This window comes from Stegastes partitus, unplaced genomic scaffold (genome assembly GCF_000690725.1).
Source record: "Stegastes partitus isolate 25-593 unplaced genomic scaffold, Stegastes_partitus-1.0.2 Scaffold181, whole genome shotgun sequence".
NCBI classification, from domain to species: Eukaryota; Metazoa; Chordata; class Actinopteri; family Pomacentridae; genus Stegastes; species Stegastes partitus.
This window is the reverse complement of record NW_007577912.1, coordinates 523,836-545,758: the sequence shown is the minus strand read 5'-3', so window position 1 is coordinate 545,758 and position 21,923 is coordinate 523,836. Positions and strand designations below refer to the sequence as shown.

General features: G+C 42.2%; 1 protein-coding gene across 1 annotated transcript in view; it reads left to right on the top strand.

Moving 5' to 3' along the window:
* Positions 1-21,923, top strand: part of stag1a (STAG1 cohesin complex component a) — a 44,023-nt gene that overhangs the window by 19,693 nt on the left and 2,407 nt on the right. Inside the window, exons 2-29 of the mRNA XM_008280110.1 lie at positions 7,834-8,055; positions 8,595-8,715; positions 8,916-9,071; positions 9,351-9,447; positions 9,538-9,614; positions 10,476-10,680; positions 11,245-11,396; positions 11,722-11,795; positions 11,876-11,999; positions 12,208-12,306; positions 12,404-12,483; positions 13,743-13,850; positions 14,073-14,187; positions 14,348-14,465; positions 14,706-14,809; positions 15,319-15,411; positions 15,791-16,084; positions 16,690-16,760; positions 17,238-17,406; positions 18,664-18,756; positions 18,867-19,041; positions 19,333-19,472; positions 19,873-19,974; positions 20,087-20,235; positions 20,826-20,954; positions 21,044-21,246; positions 21,344-21,512; positions 21,626-21,742. Coding sequence (XP_008278332.1) covers positions 8,027-8,055; positions 8,595-8,715; positions 8,916-9,071; positions 9,351-9,447; positions 9,538-9,614; positions 10,476-10,680; positions 11,245-11,396; positions 11,722-11,795; positions 11,876-11,999; positions 12,208-12,306; positions 12,404-12,483; positions 13,743-13,850; positions 14,073-14,187; positions 14,348-14,465; positions 14,706-14,809; positions 15,319-15,411; positions 15,791-16,084; positions 16,690-16,760; positions 17,238-17,406; positions 18,664-18,756; positions 18,867-19,041; positions 19,333-19,472; positions 19,873-19,974; positions 20,087-20,235; positions 20,826-20,954; positions 21,044-21,246; positions 21,344-21,512; positions 21,626-21,742 — 3,563 coding nt within the window. The 5' untranslated portion in view covers positions 7,834-8,026. The remainder of the gene's footprint in view (positions 1-7,833; positions 8,056-8,594; positions 8,716-8,915; positions 9,072-9,350; positions 9,448-9,537; positions 9,615-10,475; positions 10,681-11,244; positions 11,397-11,721; positions 11,796-11,875; positions 12,000-12,207; positions 12,307-12,403; positions 12,484-13,742; positions 13,851-14,072; positions 14,188-14,347; positions 14,466-14,705; positions 14,810-15,318; positions 15,412-15,790; positions 16,085-16,689; positions 16,761-17,237; positions 17,407-18,663; positions 18,757-18,866; positions 19,042-19,332; positions 19,473-19,872; positions 19,975-20,086; positions 20,236-20,825; positions 20,955-21,043; positions 21,247-21,343; positions 21,513-21,625; positions 21,743-21,923) is intronic.

Sequence of the window (21,923 nt, the reverse complement as noted above, 5' to 3'; positions counted from 1 at the left end):
TTCAAAGAGAAAAAAACAAACTACATTTGTGCAATGGGACCACTTGGTGATAACGGGGTCCTATATACCTGCATAGTCCGCATATAGAAAAAAAAAACATCCAAGTGCAACTCAAAACTTGTGCGTACACCCTCGCAATACATTTTCAGTTTACCCTGAAATATCAGAGAAAGTTTTTACACTTAAGGCATTTAATGATTGTATAATAAAGGAAAACATGAAATCTGTGAAGAGCAATAGTGACTCTGTAACATTGCTAAAAAAAAAAAAAAAATAGTGCATGAAACAAAAATAAATTGCATATGTACATATCACATATTATATTACATTTGGGGTTTTTTCAGCATTTTTTTACTATTTCAAGTTTAGCTGGCACTTTTGCAGTGGGTTGCTGACAGGAGAATTGGTGCCAAGATATTATCTCCACGTACCAACTCCTAATATTTGCACTGGCGGATGGAAACCCTCATTTGTTTGTATTTTCTTTTTGCTGTTTTTCTGTGAATTCTGTTAGAATTTGCACTAGATTTGGATGGAAGCCTGGAGAAGTGCCGCAAGTATTGTTTGCCTGAGCTGATGGAAGTGTTGGGCCCCCACGGCTACTGGCATCCTCACCGCTGAAGTGCCACTGTAACAAGTGATTCTGAATCAGGACCAGCTGCAGTGGCACTGTAGTGTGACTGACCCTGCACTTTCTGATCTCCCTGTAGAAACGGGGGGGTAAAAAAGGAAAGAGAAGTTCCCTTTGTGGATCAGTTCACCTTCATCGTTGCCGTAATGGTGCAGCTGACTGGAGCTCTTACAATGTGTTGAACAGTTTTGCAGGTGGCTTCTCTGATGTTAGCAGAAGTGTCATTTTGCCACCCGATATATTTCTTTTATGAAAGTAGTGTTGTAGTTATTTTTGCCTTGAGACAAGAGGCGTATTTCAAATGTCATATTTGATGAAGTCAGATTATTCAACACCGTTTTCATCCCAGCAAAAATCTTTCTCAGTTGAAGTGCACGATATGACCATGAAAGCCATCAGCTTCGGTGAAAGACGCTTTTCAAAAGTTGATTTATGCTTTTCTGTCAAGGTTTTTTCTCTGTCTCGCCACAGAAGCCTGTGGCATTGGGACTGATTTATTACTGTGAATATGATTTCACCCCATCACTAGCTGGATGGGTCGTACATTTTCAGGTTATGTCACCATGCATTTATAATACCCAGAGAAATTCTGTTTACACTCTATCATTAGCTTAATCATAAAACCTGACGACGGAAGTTTGACTTTGTTGTTTTGCGTGAATGTCAGATACACCTGTTTTTGGAAAGTTATAGAAATGCTAGCAAACAGATCCACCTCATCTGACATGGGTAAAGTGGAGAGGGTTTCTGGAACTATCTGAGCATCTGACAAGCAGTCGCATGGAGTATAAAACCAGCTTAGCCTTATCAGACCAAAAGCAGGACTGCTTTAAACTGCTTTGGAGAGGGCTTATGGTTTCAGGTACTGAGGTGATTAAATATAATCCAGGAAGGCTGGTTTTAGTAATAGATTAATAAGATTAAGGGCTTATTAAGCATCATGACAATGCACAGCAGTTATAGAACCATTTCCAACTGTGAGACATGATCACAGTTTTATTCTCTTTGGGTCTCAGCAGCCAAGAGAGCAACGGAAAGATCACTCTCTTGTTCATGATGCTTTGCATTGTGGCAAATTTAAGCAAGGTTAAACTTTTTGTTTGCTTGTTGAAACAAATGCCTGTATTTTTAAAATCTGGTTTGGTTGTGTGTCTGAATGCAATTGTAGTGTACCAGAAGCAGACTAGTGTTGGGAAAAAAAAAATACATATGGTCGTATTGGTGGTTTTACTTGTGGGTTTTTGTGTTGTTTTAGGTCACAGTGCGAATTGAAATATGATGCCAGAAGTCCAACTTGAGTATCAGATCAACGAGTTTGAAGGCTTATCAGATGTCAAATGCTGGACACTGCTTGATAATATGCAGTATTCATGTTATTAATCATCAATCATTAATGCACAACCTTGGAAGATGGCGCAGGTAGAATTTTTTTTGCTCTTATTTTTTGCAGAGTCCATCTCTTTTGGCAACTTTTGCACCAGAGCCGTGGCTGCGTTTAAATTTTGCTCAGCCATATTGTAAATGTGGCCTCTACCTCAATGTGGCTCTGAATTTAAATAGTCAAGGGTTGATTAGATACGACCTTAAGGTGACTCTTACAGTCATCTGCCCAGAGAGGAAGTTCATTTGACTTGTGTGCAGAACATCATTATAGATTTTTATAGGAGAGAGAAGCCAATCTGGAAAGAACTTTAACCAACCCCGATTGACTCTTTACGTCAGAATTCGTGGAGCACTGACTGGTTCTGTAACTGGTCCCGTTCTGTTCTGTCCCCCCCACCCACCCTTCCACCCCTTACTGTGGTCCCTCCTGTCTCCACTCAGCCAATCAAATATGCCATCACCGCCGGGCTTATGACCCACACTAGTTGCTATAGCAACACCGGCCTGCCTCCTAGAGAACATGTCATGCATGTTAAGTGGTTCTCAGATGCTCGCTCGTTGTCTCTCTGTCTTGTGTTCGCTCTTAAGTAGACACACACACACACACACACACACAGTCATAGACGCAGAGGATAAAATGACTCGGCAGACCGCAGATAGTTATCATTAAGGGTTCGCTTCTGAAGCAGCTCTCACGACTGCACCGCCCAACCTTTGTCTGTTTAAGCATGAGTGGCTACAGTTACATGCTGAATATCTTATGAAGTGTACCAATGTGTAGATGTAGACAAAGATGTAATATCCCGCAGCAAACCAGTATAAAAGATTTGTACTGTTCTGATAATTATCCATGATGTTCACCTCTGTGTGGTTTGAAGCAATGCCAGGCAGCGATTTAACTTCCCCGCCATGATGTCTTCAGGTCAACCTCGAATCCTCACTGAGAAAGTTGTAATGCCTGGTGTACGGTTTTTGTCAATACAAATTTAATACATGTTCAACAAATCCTCTGTTTCCAAACAACTTTTTTACAAACATAATTAGTTTCAAACGGCGATGTTCCTATCTAATCCTTTATGGCTCTAAGCTCCTAATGTTCCCCATAAACCAGACAAAATATTAGCTCGGTCTTTCTTTTTGAAGTAGCTTCATAAAGTTTTATTGTTCTTACTGGGCTGCGATTCGGTTTGGTAATTTATTGGTAAAAATCCTTGGTTCAACGTAAGCCCAAGTTAAAGAGTTTCAGCGGTTTTAGCAGAAATCGAGCTCTCCTTATCCTGTTTGACACCCTTCCAGATGAAATGTACACATGCACACAGTGTGCCTCGCCAGCTGGAATGTCAGAGCAAATGTTTTGAAGTGCTCCAAGTAGAGAAACTGCCCTCCAGCCGGCTACCTGCCGCACAACCGCTTGCATTTATATTGCCAGAATTAAAATCCTCCCCTGGCACGTGTTGTTTGTGTTTTGCTTGCTGTAAACACTAGTAACCTTTCTGCCTTTTTCTCATTCTTTAATGTTATATCTCAAGTCAGTGTGATATCTGTGCTGTGCATACCTATGTGACTGTGTCAGAGGCTGGAAAATTAGGCAAGTGCAATCCTATGAGCTCTTTGACATGCTGCTACAACACAATAACAATACATAATCATGTTGTTAGGTCTTCACACAATGCAAGAAGCACCTGTCACATTTTTCTACCTAACCAGCTGTCTGCAGCAACTTGGTTTTTCACTGCAATATTTACAACTTTTCCACGGGCAAAAACCTGGTCAGAAAATTCACAAGTGCGCACACTGTAGACAGTGAATCAGATATTTTGAGAGGTAACGTATTGGATTAAAGTCAATCAGTGATGAAACAGTTAGTCTGTCGATCCATTGCTAAACTGTTCTTAAGTGAAAATGCCAAAAAAATAATTGGTTATGGTTAATATTGCTTTTTTCACACACTTGAATTAGTGTTCTCTTTATGGCCTGCCTGATTACACGTGCTTTTTAGCGAACAGTGATGACACGGCATAGTTTTTGGGCAGAGATGGTCAAGGTTCGGTTCTAACCACTATGCAGAGCAATCGGAGAAAAAGGTGCTGCGAGGCTGCAATGGAAGAAATATGATTCATAATGCCTCGGTGTAATAAACAGTACAGGGGCTCTACATGTATAATTTATTGTTCTCCTTTGGCAGTAATACTTAGTTGTTCATCTTGTTTAACATTGTGATTCGTTTGTCAAGATTGTTTGTTTACATTCGCGTAAACCGAATTGAACCGAGAAAGGGCGAGACTGGGGCAAAGTGAATGCAGTTGGCAGCTTCTATCCTGTCCTCCAAAATTGAGGAGTAGTTCAGGAGACTCGCTGCAAATTATTCATCGCCTCCTGTTGAAGCTGCTGCACTCCTGTGTGTGTGTGTGTGTGTGTGTGTGTGTGTGTGNCTCCTGTGTGTGTGTGTGTGTGTGTGTGTGTGTGTGGGTGTGTGCGTGTGTGTGTGTGTGTGTGTGTTTGTGCGGGTGTGAGAAAGCCAGAAAGGGTGCCAGAGTGCTGAGAAAATGAGGAAAGCCAATGTGCGTTGAGGATTATTTAGTTGTTGGTCGATAATGGGTCAGGCAGGCTCACGACTTACACACACACACACACACACACACACACACATACAGACACACACACACACACACCCTTTTCCTGTTCCTCTCTGTGCCGCTCAGGACCAAGCAAAACATGACAAGAGAATTGATTCGAATGAAGTTGACTTCTGTCCCTTCGGAGAAAGATAATCTGATGATGAAAGGGAAGGAGAAGCATGTTGGGGTTAAAAAAAAAAAAAAACTGAGCCAACCGCTGAGGTGCAACAGCCTGTGAAGTGCAGAGGGATGATAGTGGAGGTGGAGGTGGGGTTAGCATCCCCGGCAGAAGAGGGGCGAGTTGTCAGGTTGGCTGGTGGTGAAATTGCATAATAACAGCAGTCCTGCCTGCTCTGTTTTACGCCCTGTCAGTCATCTGAGGCTACATGAATGTGCCTTTTAATCCAGTTACTCAGCAAAGTTTTGTGTGCGGTCACCACTTGGCAGTGTCGTTTTCATTGTGCACATGGTGCCCTGCGTCAGCCTCTTGATTATTTTCAGCTACAGCTGGCGCTCCTAATGATGTCAAGTGTTTAACTGGGATTTATCTGCAAATTAAAATCGCTCAAGATGATGAGACTTGATGAGATGATAATTCATTAACGCCAGCATCTTTGGTCAGTGCCCTGTCAATTACAGCCAGATTCACTGTTCGCTTAGATTCCACCGACACTGACTGCAGGGACATTTGGGGTTCAGCAATCTTTCCCTCATAGTTTATATTTGATGTTTAGATTATCAGGCATTTCTTAGGTGTCTTATGTGACATTTTTGTTTATCAAATGGTCAGAAATAACAGGAAATTGTACAGATTTCTGTCAAATGAGGACAATCCCTTTACTGCAATGCGGCCAATCATGCTTACTGTCATGTGGAGTCCTGGAAACTGAGCCAGGAAACATCCTGGTTGGGACTGTAGGACACGTCTCTCCCTCATTATTTTCAGCAGTGATCTGATGCATATGCTCATGTGTGCAGGAGGAGTGTGTTACCTGAATTACTCATAGACTGTAATTATTACATTTATTACTAAAACGTAGTAGTGTTTGATGATAAATGAACGCTGTCATTCCAGATATATACTGTATGTAATATTTAATGAAAGTAGTGGTTGTCTAAGGTCTCGTTTTTCTATTTTTTGCGGTTCAGTGTATACAAAAGAATGACGTATAGCTTTGCAGTCAGTATGTACTCCAAGGCCCAGAAGTACATGCTGTGTGTAAATCTTATTCATTAGATCCCTGGTGATGAAACCTGTGTATGAAGTTTAAATGAGTTCATATCCCCTAAAAATATCTAAATTAAGTTTTACACATTAGAAGTTTGCTAGTGACTTGCAGCATGTATTGGGATTTTTTTTAAAACAGAGATTTTTCATTTGCATCCCTACATCCAGTTTATTTCTACAGAAAGCAAATAGGTCGGAATCTTTATTGTGATGTTCTGCAAGTGAGCGTTTCCTTCTTGTCCATGTGAGTGTGTCAGAACTTTTCCTCAAGCTGCTGGGATTATTTCCCTTACAATCACATGTGCCGTGATGTCTGCAGAAGCTTTGTGTTTTTCTAAGTGTCCGGTGCAGTAGGGATGACAATTGGAAGGTTACGTGCGTGCAAGCAGGTCAAACATCAGCTGTTAGCATCCATCTCCCTCTCTTGGCGCTGGCTTTTAGAAGTTTTACTGTGGAAAATTGAGTGTATTCAGTAATATTTCAGTGAACTAAACACCCTCCAGGGTTATAGACTTCAGCTCTCTGCTGCTGATTGAATGATTGAAACGCTTTATTCACCTGTTGTCTGTTTCTCGCAGTCTCGCACTTTGTTCCGACCGACGACGGCTCGGCTGTGTGAGAGCAGCGAGCCAGACGGATGACTGACTGTGTGGGTGTGTGTGTGTGTGTGTGTGCGTCTTCGCTGTAAGAGAGTGTGTGTAGTTCAGCGTGGTGAAACAGGGGGCTCTCCTGCCTGTGCTATTCCACAGTACAAACACTGTGTGGAAGACAGTATTTAAATACACACTCTCTTAGCCTGCCCCCTACTGTTGCCCAGACCTACTTTCAAACACACACGTATGCATTCACACACACTCTGGGGAAAATAGACCCCTAAAACACTTTGTGGGCGATCAGAACTGGAGTGGAACTGAGCTGTGGCTTAATTGAGTGTTAGTTGATTTTTCTAAGCCTACTTTTCCCAGTTAAAACCCAATTAGGCTGTTTGGAGATAGACTTTGGGCAGAGGACTTTGTGGATCATACTGCCCCTTTTGGTTGAGTGCGGTATTGCTCAGCCTCAGCTTTTTGCTCTTATTAGCATATGAACAGGTCAAAGAATAATGGTATAATTAACTTACCTGCAAATCCTTCTTAAGGAGACTCTGCCTTTGCTGTCAGCTGTGGCTGCAAAGAAATTTTGCATTGTTTAATTTAGTTTGCATCAAACATGAGACCTTGGATTTTCACAACTTGTGCCATTTTTTTTTGCTAGAAATTATATTTTTTCTCCACTTTTGTGGACTTTTAACTAACTTTTTTAAAATTATGTACAGTGCTTTTATTGAGTAATAGCATGTGTTCTAAATCACTCCATTTCCAAAAAGTTTCAAAATTTGAATGTTGTTGACGTTACCTTTAATTTAGTGAATGAAGTTCACTAATTTGATGGATTGTTTTATTTTGTTTTTAAAGAAATCTCTGTGCTTTGTGCTTAACTTGTTTGACAACACTTCTGTGTACAAGTCCTCCCCATACAACCCACAACATTTTGCTGTTGTAGTTCTCAAATTGACCAGTTGGTGTCCTCCTTACCCCATTTCCACCCCGACAGCCTATTTTGATTCCAGTCAAAGATTGAACTGTCTCTTTCTTCATTCAGTGACATTTTACAGTTGTGACACTTTGGAGACTGAGCCTTCAGACATCCTATTAACAGTATTGACAACTGTCACATGTGTGTGACCATTGAAACCATGTAAGGGAGTTATAGGTGACAGTTTATTAAATGGATCATAAGTGATCTACGGCTATCACTTTATTATTTAGTTGATAATGTGACAGCTTCCCTTGAATGTCCACATGCTTACATGTTGCACAGACTTAATAGTACACCTGCCTCAGAACACCTGCTTTATTCATAGTTTGCTACTGGATAACTTGTTATGAAATGCATATCATAATCCCTATTTTCTTTATTTCTGTTTTTTCCAGGAGCTGAAGAGAGTTAAGTGCCAGCAAGTCAAGTGCAGTCCGTCCTGGAGCCTCTCCTCCCTGCCCTTCCAGACCTTCCCCCCCCTCCAGACTTGCCCAGACTTGTGTCTACATCTTCCCATCCCGAACAGCTCAGTCCTGAAGACACGTATAAAAAGAACTGCACAGGTCTACAGCTCCCCCACCGACTAGGATGATCACCTCGGAGCTCCCTGTCCTACAGTGAGTACAGCACTTTGTTTCATGATGGGCAAGTGTTGAAAGCTTGATGTTAGATAATCAGTTCTGTTTATACTTGCCCAGGTAGTATAATTTTAATTGAATACATAATTAGTTATTGTAAGGCTGGGAAGCTGTGAAAAAAAGCGATGACTAATTCTTGGTTACATGTCCAAGAACCAAGTAATTGCATTGGTATTAAACAGGTCTCTAAAAGTCTAAAATATAATTTGTTGATCTGAGTAGAAACCCTGCTTGCTGCAGCAGTTGAAGAATGTTTTTAGGAGCAAATGTTATTCAAGTGGTACCTCTGGCACTGATTATAGTTTATATCAAAACATTAACATCACTTGTGCCTGGTCTCTGATCTTAACGCAAATGGTTTTTGTAAAAACACATCCGACTGTGTTTGTGTTTCACTTCCCAAAGACAAGTAGTTGGTTTGCTTTCCATTGGTTTGAATTGCATTGTCTGTCAATTTGAAACTGAACATTTGATTTGCTCTGTGGATGAATAAAAGTTTATGTGTTTTGCTCTTTCAGGGACTCATCGAATGAGTCTGGGGCAACAGATGCAGTGGGCTTAAGTATGAGCATGAGTGAGATGGAAGATCCAGAGGTGAAAGGCAAGAAGAAGAGAGGGAGGCCTGGAAAGCAAGCACCGGTATGAACCGCTATGCCAATGAAATGTGTGTTAGAAAAGAAGAAATTAGTGAGGAAAGAAGTTTGTTTGTACGCATGCAGGTGTAGTAATAAGCTCCTATGATCCCCACTGTGTCTGTGCTTGTCTGTACATGTGTAGGCATTTCTCTGTAAGCTTGAGTGTTTGATTATTTGTTTTTATTGACATTTCCCTCCCCGCAGACATCAAATAAGAAGCCACGGAAGTCGCCGACGGACAAGACTGTGGGTGTGACCAGAGGGCGAGGGAAAGCCAACGGTGTGGCTCAACATAACGGAGATGGCGGCGACCCTGTCACTCTGTTTGAGGTGGTCAAACTGGGCAAGAGTGCCATGCAGGTGCGAGAACATGGCTGCGTTTCTCATTTTTAGAAGTCTCATTATTATTACTATTCAATCAAAAATTGTAGTTGTTTCGGGTTATATCTCACCAGCTTCTTATAAACAGACTGCACTCAGGTTTAACAACGCTCCTGTTTGTAGAAGGTTAGAATATATACAATAAACTTTCCAACCTCACGTGTGTGTTTTACGGTGAATGCTGATGTGATGCAGGAAGAGCTAATAGATGCAGAAGCGTACAATTCCTGACTTTTTGTTATGTGTGTGTTCGTGCAGTCTGTGGTGGACGAGTGGATCGAGTCGTATAAACAGGACAGAGACCTGGCGCTGCTAGACCTTATCAATTTTTTTATCCAGTGCTCGGGTTGCAAAGGTAAGACTTCAAATCTGAATCTTTCTGAATTGTGTTCTATGCACGTTATAGCTGACTCGAATAACAAATGTGTTATTATTCCGTAACCAGGCACTGTGAGGATTGAGATGTTCAGGAACATGCAGAACGCAGAGATCATCCGTAAGATGACCGAGGAGTTTGATGAGGTAACCGTCTCCTCTAGCATGCTCGAAACACCATCATGTAAAAAGCTGCCAGGATATATTATGGATTTATTAGCAGTTTATTACTTCTGTACAAGCTTTGTGCACAGTGTGTTTTTTTTTTCCTCAGGTTCTCATTATAGCAAGAATAGTCCTGCACAGGAAAATGAAAGGCTCAAGTGCATTTGATACTTGCATGTCTCTATCGTTGTTTTCAGCTCAAGTCAATTTTTTTCAGCTCCAATTAAAGTTTGATAATAAAATTTTTAGAAATGCATAAAAATGATATTCATAGATGGGCGCAATGTGGTTAAATCACACATTTTTAGGTGCAAATCACTCAGATGCCTTCGATTATTCACCATCTTCTAACCGCATCACACATTTTTGGCATTGCACACAACACAGAGAGTAACAAACAAATAGTAGCGGTTGAAGAGATGAAAGGAGTTACGACCCCTCATTGTTAACAAATGCGTTCTTCCAACCATAAAATCGCAGCAGTGTCGCTGGTATGGAAAACAATCCCTTCACAACTGTTCCCGATCCCACACACATCTGTGGCGCAGGCAGAACATCCGTTTTTTTTTTTTGCAGTTCAATAACAGCAAATATTCTCACAGACACGACACAAGAGATCTGACATCAATTTTCAAATTTAACTCGAACCCGATGAACTGTCACCAGTCGCGTAGTATTTCTATTTAAGTGAGCACTTCTGGAACTGCGGCACTGAAGCAAGAGGTGATGGGATAGTTTTCACTTTAGCTGCACACGAGCTTGTTAAAACGGAGGCTTGAACTGGGATCACCTTTGTTTGAAGGATGGTGCGGTCACTGTTATCGCTCTTGTTTGTGTCAACAGGACAGCGGGGATTATCCTCTAACCATGCCCGGCCCTATGTGGAAAAAGTTCCGCTACAACTTCTGCGAGTTTATCAGCGTGTTGATCCGCCAGTGTCAATACAGCATCATATACGATGAATACATGATGGACACCGTGATCTCCCTCCTCACCGGGCTGTCTGACTCTCAAGTGCGAGCCTTCAGACACACCTCCACGTTAGCAGGTAACAACGAGATATTCACTCAAAGAGCAAATGCTTATTAAGTAAGATACACACATCTCACAGGGGTGTCGAACTCTGGTCCTCGAGGGCCGCAATCCTGCATGTTTTAGATGTTTCCTTCTTCCAACACACCTGATTCAAATGATCAGGATTGTTATCAGGCTTCTGCAGAGCTTGATGATGAGCTGATCATTTGAATCAGGTGTGTTGGAAGAGGGAAACATCTAAAACATGCAGGATTGTGGCCCTCGAGGACCGGAGTTCGACACCCCTGGAATGTGTTGATTGTATAAATACATCCCAATGTTCAGCCCTGATCAAAAGAAGCTCAGAGTCTTAGGCACCTGTCACTAAAATTGTTGAGGAAGTCTGTCTCAATGTGTACTACGTTTGCTTCACTGACTGTTTTGTCTGCTGTAATGAAAGGTTTCGGAGCCTCTTGATCTTGCACAAATTAATCTAGACTTGTGCACAGAGACAGAAAATTCCCATGAGGAAAAATCTGAAGCATTTTAGTGTGTTTTTGAGGTTTATTTTTGCTTTTTTTTTTTTGTCTCTGCGTAGCGATGAAGCTGATGACAGCGCTAGTAAACGTAGCGCTGAACCTCAGCATTCACCAGGACAACACACAGAGACAGTACGAGGCCGAGAGGAACAAGATAGCCGGCAAACGAGCCAATGAGAAGCTGGAACTGCTGCTACAGAAGAGGAAGGAGGTTTGATGCATTTTAAATTGTTTTTTTTGTTTTTTTTACCTGTAATTGATTAATGTAAGGTATCTATAAATGTCTTCAAATCGTCGTAGAATATTTGTTCATTTGAAATATCGAAAAAAGAAGTCGTCTTTGAAAATGTCAAGATTATGTAGTTGAAATTTCCAACCAAAACATTTTCATTTAATTGTTAATCAGGAGTAACAGTTATGATTACAGATTATTTTCACAGCAATAATGTCGTACTTCTTAACGGCGCATCAAAATGTTGTAAATATCCGTATGCGTTTCGGTCTTGCCTGTAACTTTGTGTTTTTTCAATGTGCAGCTTCAGGAAAACCAAGATGAAATAGAGAATATGATGAACTCCATCTTCAAGGGCATCTTTGTGCATCGCTACAGGTACACTTTCTAGCTGTCAGCTTGCTTGTTGACATTTTATAGCGAATGAATAAGAATATTAACTTCGTCTCATTCCCCAGGGATGCCATCGCTGAGATCCGAGCCATCTGCATAGAGGAGATCGGCGTGTGGATGAAGATGTACAGCGACGCCTTTCTCAACGATAGCTACCTGAAATATGTGGGTTGGACACTACATGATAGGGTGAGCACACACTCACGCAACCACCCGTCTGTTGACTTTTTCCTCATATTTCTCCGGGACATGGTTGATATTTTGCTGCGCCTCTGCTGAACTGACTCAAGGGCTTCAGTGATATTTGCACAAAGACAGATTGGTAGATTTTTTAGCCCTCCTTATGCTGCTTTTATCTGAGATGTTTGCTTACTCTGATCTGCCTCTTCTTTGTCAGCAAGGAGAGGTGCGTCTGAAGTGCCTGAAGGCTTTGCAGAACCTGTACACAAACAGAGAACTGTTCCCCAAGCTAGAGCTTTTCACAAACCGCTTTAAGGTAACACCTGCAAGAAGAAACACTCAGACTTGTTGTTTTTCTGCCTTTTTTTCCCCCAATTCTTTGCTGAACTGATCAAATCTGTCTGTTTTGGCAGGACCGAATAGTATCAATGACACTGGATAAGGAGTATGATGTGGCTGTAGAGGCCATCAGGCTGGTTACGCTCATCCTGCAGTGAGTATTTTAATACTTCTTCTCTACCTCTACTAGTGTAGGGCTTCATAATTGTCCTCAATCACAGAGAATGTCTTGGTACTTGAAGCCTCTTTTACTAACTAGGATGCATCGAGCACTGGATATAAAATCCGGCAGTATACAGTTAATCTGTCAACCAGAGTTTAACTACTGTTGTTCTGCAGAGTCCATTTACTTGCAGCAATCCTCACAATCAAGCAAACATCTTTGGTGGTTTGTTTGTTGTGAAACGAGGCCTTTTACTGACTCAAACCACATATGTGTGATTCTGTTCATGTGTTTTTTTCTATTCTATAAACGTTCTGCTATTCGATTATCAAGTATGAACTTTAACATGCTCTGTGCCCATCTCCACCCACACAATGCGTAATTAAAACACTAACTAGTAGGAACTTGTCTGAGAGGAGGCGGGGAAGAGGGGAGGTTGTGGATGTGTGAGGCGGGAGATGCTCAGTAGCATCCCCATGTCAAAAAGAGAAGTGACACAGACTCTGCTGCACCTCTGGGGAGGATTTTTTTTCCCCTTCCAGAATCCCTTAACAATAGTGCGGTGGAGGTGGTTCCAATTTGAGCTGTTAGCTTCAGACGGAAGACAGAAATCTTGGAACCAAGACAGCGAGAGTGCAGCAGAGGATAGGGGAAGTTTCTGAAAAGTAACGTAATGCCAGTCAGACGGAGGGCAGAATGAGGGTCTGAAGGGAAAGAATGCAGTCCGATTGGTCTGCAGCTAAGTCTGAACCACTGCGGCAAACTTCAGAAGCACTGAGGAAAGTGTTTACAAAATCATTGCTAAAACTCCTCTGAATAGTGAGTCTCGATTAGGGTATATTTAAAACTGAGTGCTGTTTCCCAGACTCTCACTCAAGTGGCTCAGAGAGGCAATTAGAAGGCATTAACATTCTTTTTTTAGTCTAAATGTCATGATGTAGATAAGTTCCAAATGGCTGCGATTGGCCTCACAAGGTTCAGAATGATTTAAAGGAGTAGATGGCATGTTGAGCCTATGAAATACAGATTTTCAGGAGTTTGGTATAAATGTTATTAAAAACACTATTAATATGTCATAACAGAACAACCAGATCATTTATGTTGCAGCTCAAAAGACATGTTGAAGTGTTCACAGCCTTGTGTAATTTTAGACTTTCCCACAGTGTTGTTTTGATTTTCTCTGTTGAGCCCTTAAGATTGATTCAGACGTGTTTGCGCCGAGTGTAACTCACTGTGATTGTCTGCTGCAGGGGCAGTGAAGACGCTTTGTCCAACGAGGACTGTGAGAACGTGTACCACCTGGTTTACTCTGCTCATCGGCCAGTGGCTGTCGCTGCCGGAGAGTTCCTTCACAGAAAGTGAGTCCAGTCGTGACATCTTGAAATAATTGCGTCCTGAAATAATGTCGGCACTTTGGAATGCAGTTTTTACTCTCTTGTCAGCACATCTATATTATCTGCCTCTCTGATTTACTGTTTAATAACTGCATTTAACATTTAATTTATTTGTCTCTACCTCACTTTTTTTCTTTCTGGGTTCCTCTTCTACAAATCTCTCTTCCTGCCTTTCTTTTGTGTCAGATTGTTCAGTCGTCATGACCCACAGGCAGAAGAAGCGTTGGCAAAGCGCCGAGGAAGGAGCAGTCCCAACGGAAATCTCATCCGCATGCTGGTGCTCTTCTTTTTAGAGAGCGAGGTAACGCTCACACTTTGCACAAACATGCATCCCCAACAGATGTGACACCTTCTGGAACAAGCAAATATTTTACATTTAAAGCTAATGCCATGCTTATTTCGTGTTAGTTGGGTTTTTTTTTTTTCCTTCAGCTGTCTTTGATGTGTTTTTGTGTCTTTAGCTCCACGAGCACGCGGCCTACCTGGTAGACTCGCTGTGGGAAAGCTCTCAGGAGCTGCTGAAAGACTGGGAGTGCATGACTGAACTTCTGCTGGAGGAGCCTGTGCAGGGAGAAGAGAGTAAGACTCGCTGTTTTTACACACCGCTCTCTCTGGAAACCTGTGAAATAGCTTTAGGCTACTTCACGTCGAGTACAACATCACAGCCAGTTAGAACAGATGATGTAATAAAATCTTGTTTCTTGAGACTCCTCGTTTAATCCCGCTCTCCGTTTCTAACCTTTGCTGTCAGTCGGTTTAACATTTGTACCTCTCTGTTCTTCTTGCGTCTTCCTGACTCCTTCCGTCTTGTCTCTGCAGTGTTGTCAGACAGGCAGGAGAGTGCGCTAATAGAGCTGACGGTGTGCACCATCCGACAGGCAGCAGAGGCTCACCCACCTGTCGGCAGAGGCACCGGCAAGCGGGTGGGTCAGACGGACACACTTCACGTCCTGTAAACACTTTCACAGCTGCGAATATTTTAGGAGAGTGTGAAACTAATGTGATGAGAGTGCAGCTGAATACACCTGCCAACAGAGCAACACGTAGAAAAACTAAGGAGAAAATTAGGTCAAGAGTGTTAGAACTGTGAAGTGTATGATATCCAAGTGTAAGTATTTATTTGTGTATTTATTTATTCTTTATCTTATTATATCTTGCCTTTACTATGCAACAAGCGTCTCCACCAATTTTATTATGTTTTTTATGTGTAGTTATGTCCATGTAACCTCTTTTTGCAATAAAGAAAAGCATTTAAAACCCATCTGCACACAATTACTTGCACCAAGAGACAAACTCCTTGAAAGTTTTATGGTTATGACACAGAAGTCACACAGATTTTCCTGCACATGAATAACTTTTTGATTCATATTTAGAGGACAGAATTACCGCTGCCATATTTGACCTCAAGTTTTGTTTTATTTTTTTGGTCCAGGTACTGACGGCGAAGGAGAGGAAAACCCAGATAGACGATAAGAACAAACTGACCGAGCACTTCATCATGGCTCTGCCCATGCTGTTATCCAAGGTAAGGTTCTTTTTCTTCTTCTTCTTCTTTTGTTTTTTCTAAGCTCCAGCCTGCAGCCTGCACAAGGCCAACAAGAGAAGCGAGTGACTAATGACTTGGCTAGAAGACTGATCTGTTTGTCGAAGTAATTGATCGAGTTGTGACTTATGTAGTCGTGACAAGTGTTATTGAATACCTGCCAGTCTGCACAAGTGTGCTGGTTAAATACGTAAATGTAATTGACCATTTTCCTCACTGAAGACCAGAAACAAAGCTTGCGTACTGATGGAGTGGTCTCGTTTTCTCTTTGTGTACGTCTTGAATAACTTTTTTTCTGCATGCAGTAAATTTCCTGCTGTCTTTATCTTAATTTCAATCTCCCATCTTTTTTCCCCTGCAGTACCAGGCAGACTCGGAGAAGGTAGCCAACCTGCTACAGATCCCCCAGTACTTCGACCTGGACGTGTACAGCGCCGGGCGCATGGAGAAGCACTTGGACGCCTTACTGAAGCAGATCCGGCTGGTGGTGGAGAAGCACATAGAGACGGACGTGCTGGAGGCCTGCAGTAAGACCTACAGCATCCTCTGCTCGGAAGAGTACACCATCATGAACCGCGTGGACATCGCGCGCTCACAGCTCATCGATGAGATGACCGATCGATTCGCACACTCGGTTGAAGAGCTGCTTCAAGAGGTACGAAAGGCCGAGTGGCGAGCATGGTTTGGCTGGGGGCTAGTGAAAAGGGAGTGGTGGGTCTTTTTGTGATCTGTGGGTTTTGTAACAGAGGCATGCCTTTTGAAATTTACTGTCGGTCCAGTGGTTAAGATGCATATCATATAATCACAAAACCCTGGTTTGGCTCGGATCAGAGACACTGTCAATGTCAAATACAGGCAAACAGTATGTATATGTGGTGTTTGTAGATTTAGAAGTGTTTATCAGTTACAGAAAGAGCAACTTGTCCTTTATTAAGTAAGTCTTGGATTCTCAAAGTTATTCAGTTTAACCAGCAGACCAAAACTCTACTCACACGCATTACTAAACGAATGGTGTGAAAACCAAATATAATAACATGATAGCTGTGTCAGACCACAAAAACACAAATTCAGAGGAATATTCTAGTTACTAGCAAAAAAAAAAAAATCCACTTAACAGAAGAAATCTTGAAAAATGGAAATTTGTGGCTCACACTTCATGAAAACACATGTTGGCGTTTTGTCCAGGGTTGATATTTGTTTTGTGTGTTGAGGTATATGCGATAAATATTAGCGTACTTACAGATGTTTGTTGTATTGCAGGCAGAGGAGGCCGACGATGACGACATCTACAATGTTTTATCTACACTCAAGCGACTCACAGCCTTCCATAAGTAAGATTTGCTCATTATTTTGTACTTTGTTTGGGGATGAGACTAACTTTTATGTTCATCTAGATCAGGGGTGTCAAACTCCGGTCCTCGAGGGCCGCAATCCTGCAAGTTTTAGATGTTTCCCTCTTCCAACACACCTGATTCAAATGATCAGCCCATCATCAAGCTCTGCAGAAGCCTGATAACGATCCTGATCATTTAAATCAGGTGTGTTGGAAGAGGGACACATCTAAAACTTGCAGGATTGCGGCCCTCGAGGACCGGAGTTCGAGACCCCTGATCTAGACTGTTCTTAAAAAAACTGCTCATTTTGGCTGACAAATGTTCCAAAACCTAAATATCTTTAGACAAAGAAGAAGAACATTATTATTATTATACATGATTATTCAACTGTCAAAATTGTTTTGGAAAAAACTTCTGCCAAATAACTTTGATGACATTCAATGTGTTTTTTTTTTTTCTTATTTCCAACCTCAGTGCTCATGATTTGACACGGTGGGATTTATTCGGTAATTGCTACCGGCTGCTGAAGGCGGGTATCGAACAGGGCTCCATGCCGGAGCAGATAGCTGTCCAGGCCCTGCAGTGCTCCCACTACTCCATCCTCTGGCAGCTGGTCAAGATCACAGAGGGAGTTCCCAGCAAGGTGTCTGACTCACCTCACAAACAGAGCTGCAGCACCACACACACACACACACACACACACAAACAAACACAGGTGTAGGTTTATCTTCGGTCAGGGGCTCAGAGTTAAGGCTGCCGTGTCTGAGCATCAGTGGCCCGGAGGGATCTGATCTTATCTTTCTGCACAGCGAGACAGCCGAGGTGCAGAAATCCATTTCACTATCAGGGAGCCACGTTTCAGAGGCTAACCCCGATTCTGTCTCATTTAACACCTAAACACCTCACAAAGGCTACAGATTGCGAGGTTGTTGTTTTGCGGTGAACTGAAGTGAAAATGGACAAGACGCATTAACCTCTAATCCCCCTCCCCTGCAGTCTCTGTATGTCAAGTTCAGTAGTTCTGCTCTTTGGGGTGTAAACATTCCCCAGGAATAGCCAGTACGCCACTTCATTTTTTATTTTCAACTAGAGCTGCAGCTTAAAATGTTTTTCCAATATCGATAAATGCAATGATACTTTTCACAATTTATTATATGTATTTGCTGCTATAGCCACTTTCTGCCACAAGGCAATTAAGACCCTATATTTTTTCTATATTTATAAAATGCCAGAAAACAAAAATCCTCTTAATTGTCCATGTATTTCATATTTCCTTTTTTTTTTGCTGCCATCCTGCTTTTCCTGTTATAGTATTTTGTTCAGTAGTAAATTTAGATTTTACTGGTTTTATCATTTCTTAATGTTTTACCCGTAGTTTGCAGCACTTTAGTCGGCATCAGGTTGTTTTAAATGCGCTATTTAAACTGATTTGTTTTTCTGATTAACTGTCAAAAGTGCTGCTGATTAAATATCTATCAGCTGAGTGCAATCCACATCACCACTACTCCACCTTTAAAACTGTCACTTGGAGTTCTGCAGATTGTACAAATATGAGTATAAAACACAGCTTTAGTTTATGAACTCAATCCAAGCCCGTTTACACAGGCTAATATTCAAATCAGTGCTTTCACTAACAGTGTCTTGTGTTGACAGTGTTTCAAGAATTAAAGAATAAATCAGATTCTGTTCTCTGAGCCCTTCGCCTCAAAGTGCATTGATTGTTCGGCCTAAATGAAATTAGCCATCGACGCATGAAAACTTTTGATTCCTTCCTTGGAGCTGTTAACAAATAAATGACGTCTAACCCGACTGATGCAGCTGTTTAATATGTTTTTTTTGTAGAAGTTCTTGTTGCTTGTGACACGTGACTCATGACAGATTTGCGTCTGTGTTTGTTCAGGATGACCTGGTGGCTCTCAGGAGAGTGGTGAAGTCTTTCCTGGCTGTGTGTCAGCAGTGCCTGTCCAACGTCAACACGCCAGTTAAAGAACAGGTGACACAAAGGAGGAAACGTGTTTTCTGTTGTCCAGACAAATCTGACTGTTTTTTTTTTTTTTAAACTTTGTGTCAAACTGTCCCTCTGTGTTTCTGCCTCTTGCTCAGGCGTTCATGCTTCTCTGCGACCTGCTGATGATCTTCAGTCACCAGCTGACTTCCGGCGGCCGGGAGGGTCTCCAGCCGCTGGTCTTCAACCCAGACAGCACTCTGCAAAACGAGCTGCTAAACTTTGTCCTGGACCACGTCTTCATCGACCAGGATGATGAGAGCCAGAGCATGGGTGAGAGAAAGAGAGAGAGAGAGAGAGAGAGAGGGAACGTTGTCTTTGAAAAATTAAGTACTGATGGAAGAATTTAGATGCGCTTTTCCAAGATGACGGGGATAATATTATCCAGATATATGTTCTGTTTTAGGTCCAAGAACGATGCCTTAAGAATCAGGAAAGGTTAAAGTGAAATTACGTGGAGCGACAGAGCTAGAGTTACAGCAGCTTGAAAAATGCCTGCCAAAGTTTAGATAGTTTCCTCCTCTTGGGTCATTACTCTTCATTACTGTCTCTGTGTGTCCACAGAGGGAGATGAGGAGGACGAGGCCAACAAAATCGAGGCTCTCCATAAGAGGAGAAACCTGCTCGCAGCTTTCTGCAAACTCATCATCTACGACATCGTGGACATGCCTGCTGCTGCTGACATCTTCAAACACTACATGAAGGTGTGTGTGTGCATCTGGACTTGATATACAGTGAATAAAAGGATCTGGTGATGTGGAAGCAAGATGGAAAGATAGCGAGATAAGAAAGGACTGTTCTGATTTAGAAGATTGTGAATAAACTTACCATCAGATGGATTCATCAAAACTTGACCACAGCTTCAATACTGGAAGCAAAATCTTTGATTGTCCTTTGAAAATTATAAGTTTGTAATTGTTTAATGTGAATATTAGCTGTTGTCTTCGCTGTAACTGTGATAATTCTATTTTTGCAGAGTGGTTTGCTTTTTTTATTCACCAAAGCTTCATCTTAAATCAGCTTTTATGAAAGTCTGTAGATGGCATGTGATCACTAAATTGTGGCTTCTTGCATGTTATTAACAGTTTCCTCTCTCTTCCTCAGTATTACAACGACTATGGCGACATCATCAAGGAGACTCTCAGTAAAACCAGACAGACGGACAAGATTCTCTGTGCCAAGACGCTCATCCTCAGTTTGCAGCAGGTGAGACAGTGCAGCATGCACAGCTTCCTGCCGTGTTCGGTGTGTTCTTTAAGTTATTAGTGCTCTCTCGTGTATGCCCACAAACACCTGCGCGCTTCTGCGTTTGTTGCAGCTGTTCAACGAGCTGCTGCAGGATCAAGGTCCCAACCTGGACCGAACATCGTCTCACGTCAGCGGCATCAAGGAGCTGGCCCGCCGCTTCGCCCTCACCTTCGGTCTGGATCAGATCAAGACCAGAGAGGCTGTCGCCACACTGCACAAGTAAGATCAGGAACTAAAGTGGCATCACAAACTGTAACCACACATGAATGAAGTTTAAAAACTTTACCTGAGTGTGAAGTGGGGTTAACGTGAGTTAAAAGAGTGATGCTGGTTTGAATCTGTACATTGAAATAAAAACACAGGTTGCTACGTTTTGATTTAATAACACATGTAGACGATGTTTAACGACTGATTTTCTGACATTTCTAACACATTTGACCAAGACAAATAAAGACTACAGTTTAAAATACCCCTTTATCGGCCATTTTTTAGAATTAAATATGAGGATGAAGAAAGATATCTGTCAGAACTACAGCTTCCACTCATTACTGTAGAGTTAGCAGAGAAAGAAAAACATCAGTGAAGCTTCATTTTTTAAATACTTTGAAAGACAAAAGTTAATAATCAGCACCTGACAGATTAAAGTTAAGAGTCTGGTTTAAATATATTTGTATTTTCTGATAGTGAGTTAAGAAAGTTACTAGTTTTTCTCTTTGCATCAGTTTTGGTGTCTTTGGGTTGTTGTTTTTTTTGCCTCTCATCTTGTTTTCTCACTGTTTCTCTTTGTGTGATTTTCTCCGTCACATTAGGGATGGAATAGAGTTTGCATTTAAATACCAGAATCCTCGAGGACCAGAGTTTCCTCCCATCAACCTGGCCTTCCTGGAGGTGTTGAGTGAATTCTCCTCCAAACTAATCCGCCAAGACAAAAAGACAGTGTAAGTTCTCTCTTAGGTTTATTTTTTATTCCTGGCTAACTTTTATTTTGTAATTTCAAAAGATGCTAAAATGCTGCTCGTCTCCTCAGCCACTCTTACCTGGAGAAGTTCATGTCGGAGTCGATGTCGGAGCGTCGGGAGGACGTGTGGCTGCCGCTGATCTCCTACAGGAACAGCCTGCTGACGGGAGGAGACGAGGACCACATGTCCGTCACGTCGGGCTCCAGCAGCAAGACCGGATCGGTGCGCAGCAAGAAGGGACGACCGCCGCTACACAAGAAACGCATCGAGGGTGAGCAGGCAGCGGAGGCACGAGGGTCTCTGGTTTGGTTGCAGTGTAACCGTGGTGTTGCTCAAACTGTGAACTTGCTGTGTGTGTCGATTTTCAGAGGAGAGTAGTGTGGAGGGCTCGTGGATGATGCGTAATGACACCTTACAAACACCGGGGGCGCTTCAGACTCCCCAGCTCACCTCAACAGTCCTCAGAGAGAACAGACCAGCAGAACACATGCCAGACCCCGACTCAGAGCCTGGATCAGAGAACGACTTCGTACACAAGTGAGTTCACGCACGTGCTTTTTATAGACACTCATTAAAATGTGTGAATTACTTTTTTTAGAAAACAGAGCATTGTTGTCGGTCAGCATCTTTAAGTTTCTTTTCCCCTTCAGTCCTCAGATGCAGATGTCGTGGCTCGGCCAGCAGAAGATGGAGGAGGTGAACAGGAAGGACCGAACGGGCATGAACTACATCAAATCACGCAGCAATCAGGGCGTCCGGCAGACTGTGTAAGTTGCGCTTTAACAGTTCACAGTGAAACCGCTTAGATCCCCGCCCACATTTGAGCACATGTGTGAACCACAGATTAATTGAAAGTTTCATTGCTGCCATTATTTTTTAAAGTAATTAGAACGGCACTTGGGGAGTCCTCTCTTATGCCAAGGCCAATGCCCTATTTTGCAGTTTTAA